We start from the raw sequence: 8826 nt of genomic DNA, 5'->3' as shown, positions 1-8826 counted from the left end.
GCGACTAATATTCTATCGTATGGATATATCACATTTTGTTTTATCCAGCTAATGGATGTTTGGGTCAATCTGATGTTGGCTTAAATCCAGATTTGACAATTATTTATCTTGTGACATGGCTAAGTTAAGACAAATAAAGCAGGAGTGGGTGTCAAAGAAGGACACTGAAGGACAAATGAAGGCTTCCAAACATCCACTCCCGTACAACCCTTAAAAGCAGATCTGCTTGATGATTAATTACTTGCCCAAACTTCTGACTTGGTGGGCCATCTAATACCCGGTTTATGAGGGGCAGTTCAGGCCATGTGGTCATCCTGATGTCCCATGCTTAGTAGTTCAAGACTCCAGGAGGCGCCTGGATGGCTCAGTGGGTTAAGCCTCTGCTTTTGGCTCAGGTCATGATCTCAGGGTCCTGGGATCCTGTCCCACATAGGGCTCCCTGCTCAGCAGGGAGCCTGCTTCTCCCACCCCCCCTCTCTGCCTGCCTCTCTGCCTAAATAAATAAAACCTTAAAAGAAAAAAAAAAAAAAAAGACTCCACAAGAATCAAAAGCCCTCCAGGAACTTTCTCCAAAGAAGGAAAGAATATGTTGAGGAGAATGCAGATTTGCTCCCACAGCTGGCTGGAGACTCCACGGGGAAGCCCTTTTCAGCACAGATACTTAGAATTCTTGAATCTGCCGCCAGGAGTCTGCCGGGGGAGAAGCAAAGGGCCCTGCAGCCTGGACTTGCTGCAGAGCCTTCTCTTCGGTCCCTACTCGAACACGGCGGGTTTAGAGGTGACTTGGTCAGTGGCGGTAGTAAATGGGAGAGTATACTGCCCACTTTAGCCTGGCACCACGGGGTCGGGGTGGGGTGTTCTGGGAGTGCTTTGTGGAGTGAATGAAATAAACTGCTGCTGCTGATGATGTAAGAGACCCTGGCTGGGATGACACTGACAGAAACCAGCAAATAGGAAGTAGGCCCCTTCCTCCTGCTCTTGCCTTTCAGTCGTATGATGCTAATGGCCGATTATAATAGGAAACCTGCTGGAAAAGGGAAAGGTTATCTGCAGACTCCAAGTTCAGCATCACAAACCAGCGCGGAGTAGAGTGTATTTGGAGAGGACATCCACGAGCTTACTAGTCTGCACGGGAAGAACAGAGTATGAAATGGATCATCAACGTCATCCCCTGCATGACATGTATATGACATGTATATGACATGTATAAAAGAAGGATGTATTTATGGAGAAAAACTGAGAAAAATGAGACTCACCTGTAATCACACTATTTAAAAAATGTGACACCTCTAATCTCCTGATTACGTACATACACACACAGTTTAATATTAGCAAAAAATAGGGTCATATTCTACATGCAATATTTGAAACTAAATTTTAAACTTAATAATCTAATATACTGTTGACATCTTCATCATTAAATAATCCACATCAACATTATCATCCACAAGGATATTGAGTATATCTCTCTATCGCAGGTACTACTATAAATCATTTGCTCATCTTTGAATGTGTTAAGGACTTTATATTATTAATAAGCTATACTTTGACAAGTTTCTTTTCAATTCTCTAAAAACATTGGTCGATATGCTAAATTTTGGAGAAATGTTCATTCATTCTTATGACATTTTGTTGGAATCTTAACAATATTGACTCTGTACAGTCTCTTTGGAAGTAGTGTTTGTCACACACCGTAAAGCAATTTCTTGAGTGACAATTCAGATGCAAACGCCCTCCCCTTCTTCCTTCCCTCTCTCTCTCTCTCTCTTTACCAGTCATGATATGATCTTAGACTGAGGCATTGCTTCGATTACTGTACATTCCTCTCTAGAGAAGAAATTAAGTCCGCAAATGGGTAGAGAGAGACATTCTTTGAGTGTGGGTCGTGGTAGGAACAGCTGGGTGGAGACTGAGGGAAATGGCAAGGACATTTTACATGGATATAAATGGAATTTCTTAGCACAAAAACTTTGAATTTCTTGTGCTAGGAGAATAAATTAGAATTGAACATTTTTTTTCCTTGCAAATATTAAATACTAAAACTTAAAACCATCTGTGCTCTTTCTGAAAGTTTAAAATGTGAATTTAAGGAAGTCAAAATGAAAAAAAATCTAGGTGGGGGCTGGTGGGTTGCCAAGCAACACTGCTAATCTAAGATCTCACAATCAAGTGCCATAAAAAATTTGGCCACAGTAAGTGTGTCCCTGAAGCAAGTGAATCAGCTTCAGCTCTTTCTGGAGGAGTTTGTAGGGAACCCAAAAAAGTCCCCAATGGGAATGAAATTGTCTTCAGGCGGTTTTCTCTTTCTTCGGCAATGCAAACCCTCATGCCTTAACTCACTGGTCCCCAAATCAGATACAGACAAGGATCTAACACATACGCTCTCGCATCCTAGGAAGGTCCTCACAGCGAAGTGAGAGGACCACCTCCATATGCAGAGGCTAGGAATCCCTACCTGTATTCAAAGGACAGAAGCCCACGGCTAGAGCTGACTAACTGGGAAGTGGGAGTTCCATCTGGATCTCCACATCAGACTGAAGAACGAGAAGAAGATGGAAAAGCTCGCCTGTGTTCTTGTTCCTGGAAACGTTCCACTTAAATTCAGATGATCTCTTTTGCTGCCTGCCCAAACACTGGTTCCACTTATGGTGTTTTGTTTTTGTTTCTGTCTGTTTGTCTCCCCCACCCCCAAACTGCCTTGAAATGGAGTTTGTTGAAGATAAGGATTTGTTGTTTTCTATATAACGAGTCCGGTCAAGTGAACCTTCTGAGAATTTTAAGGAAATGACTCAAAGTTGTTAGTGGGGGTTCTTCCTCACCTATGAAGACCTGTGTTTATTTAAAAATCAAAGACAAGTAAGCCCTGATTTCCTGTGAGTTTAAGAATGAGCATTGATGGAGATAAACCCAGGAGAAAGTCCTCTTGTCTGATATAAACTCTGGCAAGAATGAGAAGAAGCCTAGCATGGGTAATGATATTTACATATATGTACTGATTTCTAATTTTTTTTTTCTGGAATGCATGTACATTTTCTAGTCGTTTTGAGTGAAGATGACAGAACATGTAATTGCCGGCCTGGAAATTTGTAATTGGATGTAGACCCAGTTAGGGAAGTTCTGTTACCTACCAACAAAATTAGTTAAAGTTTAGTTAAAGGGGAAAATACTTCTGGATTTTAGTCTTTGAGAAGGTAGGTCCCTCTGATTTTAATGATTTTTCTTGTTAGAATATCTATAATTGTTTATGTGAGTAAGTTATGTTATTTGGCTTAATTAAGATAAATAAGGGTGTATACAGTGCTTACATAGATTAGGTGAATTTTTTATAAACTCCTACTATTAGTTGTTACTGGTAGCTCAAATTAGATGATACCATAGTCCTTTGATTTTTCAGTGTGTTATTGGAGATATAAATTGATATGTATTTTTTTATTTTATAGAGATGTTACAATGGAGGCATTATAAATGTATTATTTACGTTGCTGAGGTGCTGATTGATGACTGTTATTTATTGCTAAACTAACTTCTAACCTTGAAATTATGAAAGTTATGGTTTTCAAGTCATATAGGAGTTATATTTCCTATTTCCAATTGCTAATCCTTTCAAATAAATAATTATTCTCATTTTTTTGTAGCAGAAGTTTGTAACACTTTAAAGATCAAAAAGCATTATCAGTTGATTCTAGAAAATATGGAAAATATGGAAACACAGAGAATGTTTGAGAGGAAAAAGTCTGTCTGCAATCTTATCAATCAATCATTATTAATTTCCTTTCAGTTTTTAACTCTTTCTCTTTTTTATCGTGCTACAATGCCCTTTTTTTTTTCCTGTAGTGACAGTTTTTATATCCCCTTTCTTTTATATTCTGTGGTTACTGTATATTTCTATGCTAGAAATGTATATAAGATACTATATAACTTTATTTCTTTGGATAAGAAACTAATTTTTTTTTTTTTTAAATTTAAAGAAGTAGTGATTCATGTCCTCATGTTATCCAATGCCTCATTAACAGGTCTCCTTGATGATTCAGTAAGTCTTAAACAATGAAGCATGTATTCTGCTGGCTATTATGTATCTTGTCTCATTGTAAATGGACTCATCTGTAAAAAGGATGTGAGGACAGTTCTTAGTGTTCCACACACACACTCAATCCAGCAGTGTTTTATAATTTTCGTTATCGTTAACACTTGTTTATCTTCTTTTGGAAGATATTACTTTTGTTTCATGATAAGCTGCAGTCAAGAACTTGAGAATAATTCCAAGTTTTATCTTGAAATTTGCACTTAATCATCTCTTGTTTTCTTCTCTTTTGAAATATGAAATTAATACTCTAGAAAATAAAATAAATTATATTTGTTTAAATAAGATCGTGTCTGAAGAGGAATCATCACCTAGTCATTCCTAGTTTAGAAAGGTTATTTTGGCAACTATACTTTAAATATCTGTGTATTTATTTTAAATATCTTAATATTTAGATAGCTAAATGCCTGTATAATTTTATGAGCTGTGTTTTACTAATATGCAGTATACATTGTATCTAGAGGATAACATTTAAAGAATGTTATTGAATAAGTGCAAAATTTATGGCTGTGATTCTCAAAAATCATTGATAATTTAACATTAGTTAATGACTAGTATTTTCCTGGGAGAAAAGAGTGGTGTATTTCCGCAAACGCAATTCTTAGTTCAGCCAGTATGATTCACTAACACCTAGCCTGTGTTCTTATTTGGTTTATACAAAAGTATAAACCTGGAACTCGGTTTGATAAATCATGCCTCAAATTATATTACCCCATAGTGAAATATATGTTTCGGTAGATTCTTTAATCACTCACAAGCCTTTAGCGATTACTATAGAACAATGCTTATAAGCACTGAGTGTAGACCAGATTGGCTGTGTTCAAACTCTGGCTTTGCCATTTGCAAACCCACTGGCTTTAGGTAAGTTATTAAATTTCTCTGTGCTTTAATTTTTTGGGTATAAAGTGAAAATATCAGCTACTATCCTAAGAATTAAATTAAGTAATATATTTAGTGCAGTAAGAAGAGTGCTTGGCATATAGTAAGTGCTATTTACATACATAAGTGTATGCAAATACAAGCTACTATTTTTATCACTATTAATTCAGCATTCTTCTATAAGCTGTGGGGACTTTTAAAATGCCTGCTTTCATAAAAGTTTAAAATGCAATAAAGGGATGAAAATCATATATAAGACACAATAGTGAAAAAATAAAACACTCGTAGGATGATCCTTCTACTTTTAGGATAACATTATTTTGCACATATTTCCCATCTTAAATATAGTTATAGCCTTTATAAATTCTAATTTAGCTTTCAGTAAGTCTTTACTAACTCTGTGACTTTGGGAAAGATACTTAATTGCTCTATAACCCAGTTTTCTCATCTGTAAAGTAGGAGACTATAAAGGGTATCTATCATAGGAGTATTGCGAGGAATGAGTCGAATGTGTGAAAACAGTTTCCCAGGAAAAACTGGAAGACAGGAAAATTTCCAGGGAAATGATGAGTAAACGGGCATTTAAACAGGAGAATTAATGAGTTTAGGTAACTCTTGCAAAAGAAAAAAAATGTTTTTGTTAGGAAGACAAGGTATCTTTACTTCTCATTTCCTAAAGAGAGAATAACAAATTAAAATATAGCTCTTAAAAAACATGACTCTTGGAAGGCTTTTTTTTTTTTTTTTTAATAGGAGAGACTAGATCAGGTTGCGTGCTGAAATAAAAGAGCTTATAGATGCGGGGGCACTGAAGCATGTGTGTGCACATACCCACACACCTGTGTGTTTGTGTGTGTGTTGAGAAAGAATTTAGGAAAAAGTTCCCAAGGAGTTGGAAGATGGAGAGTCGGTAACGCAGTAGAAGCATTAACCGTGGATAGAGAGGTGCCTGAGTGGCTTAGAAGGTTGGGCATCTCCCTTCAGCTCAGGTCATGATCTCAGGGTCCTGGGATCGGAGCCCCACATCAGGCTCGCTGCTTGCTGGGGAACCTGCATCTCCCTCTCCCCCTGCCTGCTGCTCTGCCTAACTGTGCTCTCTCTAATCTCTCTGTCAAATAAATAAGTAAAATCTTTTAAAAAAATCATGGATAGAAGGGAGTCCTCACCAAATAAGGGCAATCGTTTCTAGCCGCGACCTGTTTTTTGTACTTGACTTGCATTATCGTCTCTGATGATTCTATTTTTTTCTGTGAAATTCAGCGTCAGCATATTTGCTAAAAAAGAAAATACTAGAACTCAAGAAAAGTGGTGACCAAACAGCACTCACTATGGGCCAAGCACTCTTCTTCCTGCACTAACTATATTACTTAATTTAATTCTTAGGATAGTAGCTGATATTGTTATTTTCATTTTATACATGAAAAATTAAAGCATAAAGAAATTTAATAGCTTTCCTAAAAAAAGAGGGGGATGGGAGAAGGACCTTGTTAGGGGCCTCAGACCGGGGGCCCGCCGCCTCCACCCACAGGGGGCCCAGGCCCCGGGCCTAAGCAGGGCCCAGGACCCGGAGGCCCGAAGGGTGGCAAAATGCCAGGCGGGCCGAAGCCCGGCGGTGGCCCGGGCCTAAGCACTCCTGGCGGCCACCCCAAGCCGCCGCACCGAGGCGGCGGGGAGCCCCGCGGAGGTCGGCAACACCACCCGCCCTACCACCAGCAGCACCACCAGGGCCCCCCGCCTGGCGGGCCAGGCGGCCGCAGCGAGGAGAAGATCTCCGACTCAGAGGGATTTAAAGCCAACTTGTCTCTCTTGAGGAGGCCTGGAGAGAAAACTTACACTCAGCGTTGTCGGTTGTTTGTTGGGAATCTACCTGCTGATATCACAGAGGATGAATTCAAAAGACTTTTCGCTAAATATGGAGAACCAGGAGAAGTTTTTATCAATAAAGGCAAAGGATTTGGGTTTATTAAACTTGAATCTAGGGCATTGGCTGAAATTGCCAAAGCTGAACTTGATGATACACCCATGAGAGGTAGACAGCTTCGGGTTCGTTTTGCCACACACGCTGCCGCTCTCTCCGTTCGAAATCTTTCACCTTACGTTTCCAATGAACTGTTGGAAGAAGCCTTTAGCCAATTTGGTCCTATTGAAAGGGCTGTTGTAATTGTGGATGATCGTGGGAGATCTACAGGGAAAGGCATTGTTGAATTTGCTTCTAAACCAGCAGCAAGAAAAGCCTTTGAAAGATGCAGTGAAGGTGTTTTCTTACTGACAACAACTCCTCGTCCAGTCATTGTGGAACCACTTGAACAATTAGATGATGAAGATGGCCTTCCTGAAAAACTTGCGCAGAAGAATCCAATGTATCAAAAGGAGAGAGAAACACCTCCTCCTTTTGCCCAACATGGCACATTTGAGTATGAATATTCTCAGCGTTGGAAATCCCTGGATGAAATGGAAAAACAGCAAAGGGAACAAGTTGAAAAAAACATGAAAGATGCAAAAGACAAATTGGAAAGTGAAATGGAAGATGCCTATCATGAGCATCAGGCAAATCTTCTGCGTCAAGATCTGATGAGACGCCAGGAAGAATTAAGACGCATGGAAGAACTTCACAATCAAGAAATGCAGAAACGTAAAGAAATGCAACTAAGGCGAGAAGAAGAACGACGTAGAAGGGAGGAAGAGATGATGATTCGTCAGCGTGAAATGGAAGAACAAATGAGACGCCAAAGAGAGGAAAGTTATAGCCGGATGGGCTACATGGATCCAAGAGAAAGAGACATGAGAATGGGTGGTGGAGGAGCAATGAACATGGGAGATCCCTATGGTTCAGGAGGCCAGAAATTTCCACCTCTAGGTGGTGGAGGTGGCATAGGTTATGAAGCTAATCCTGGAGTCCCACCAGCAACCATGAGTGGTTCCATGATGGGAAGCGACATGCGTACTGAGCGCTTTGGGCAGGGAGGTGCGGGACCTGTGGGTGGACAGGGTCCTAGAGGAATGGGGCCTGGAACTCCAGCAGGATATGGTAGAGGGAGAGAAGAGTATGAAGGCCCAAACAAAAAGCCCCGATTTTAGATGTGATACCTAGGTTTTCATTCCAGTTTGTTTTTGTCTTTTCTTGTTTAGATACCAATCTTTTAAATTCTTGCATTTTAGTAAGAAAGCTACCTTTTTATGGATGTTAGCAGTTTATTGACCTAATATTTGTAAATGGTCTGTTTGGGCAGGTAAAATTATGTAATGCAGTGTTTCAAACGGGAATTTTTTTTCTTTTTATTTACTTTTTTTTTTAACTGTATAATGTCCCTCAAGTTATGGCAGTGTACCTTGTGCCACTGAATTTCCAAAGTGTACCAATTTTTTTTTTACTGTGCTTCAAATAAATAGAAAAAATAGTTATAAAAAAAAAAAAAGAAGGACCTTGTTAGGGACACATAAAAGAATTCTAAGTCATGTGAAAGCTAGTGATCCCGTATACTCCTGAGGTCTCATTTGAAATCTTTAATTTCTAAATATTTTTTTCTCAGGACCCTTACTTCCAATGTCCTATCTTCCAGATAATCACACACATGCTAATATTTACACATCTGCAGGTTACTTTATGCAAATACATTTAAAATGATATTAATATGCATTCCTTACATTGTGTGGTACTTGAAATCTATGAAGTTTTTTTTTTTTTTTTTCCAAATTCAACACTACAACTTCCAGCCAAGAAATGAAGTCTAACCAAAGGCCTAGCATTTGCTTCTGTTCAGTATTGTCCTGGTGACCAGTCACTGACTTTGTACAGCCTCAGATAGGATCAAATCTCTTCTACAAATACATACTGGACAGAAACTTCCAGAAACCTTCATAACTTG

General features: G+C 39.0%; 1 protein-coding gene across 1 annotated transcript; it reads left to right on the top strand.

Annotated features, from left to right (window-relative positions):
* The first annotated feature begins 598 nt into the window (after window positions 1-598).
* Window positions 599-8379, top strand: LOC116570020 (splicing factor, proline- and glutamine-rich-like). Its single transcript, XM_032306514.1, has 4 exons — window positions 599-796; window positions 2396-2588; window positions 3969-4030; window positions 6452-8379. Exons 1-4 carry the CDS (start codon window positions 599-601, stop codon window positions 8036-8038), a joined length of 2040 nt encoding a protein of 679 aa, XP_032162405.1. The 3' UTR covers window positions 8039-8379.
* The last annotated feature ends 447 nt before the right edge of the window (window positions 8380-8826 follow it).

Source organism: Mustela erminea, chromosome 12 (genome assembly GCF_009829155.1).
Source record: "Mustela erminea isolate mMusErm1 chromosome 12, mMusErm1.Pri, whole genome shotgun sequence".
NCBI classification, from domain to species: domain Eukaryota; kingdom Metazoa; phylum Chordata; class Mammalia; order Carnivora; family Mustelidae; genus Mustela; species Mustela erminea.
The sequence above is the reverse complement of the archived record's forward strand: the minus strand, read 5'-3'. Positions and strand labels throughout refer to the sequence as shown.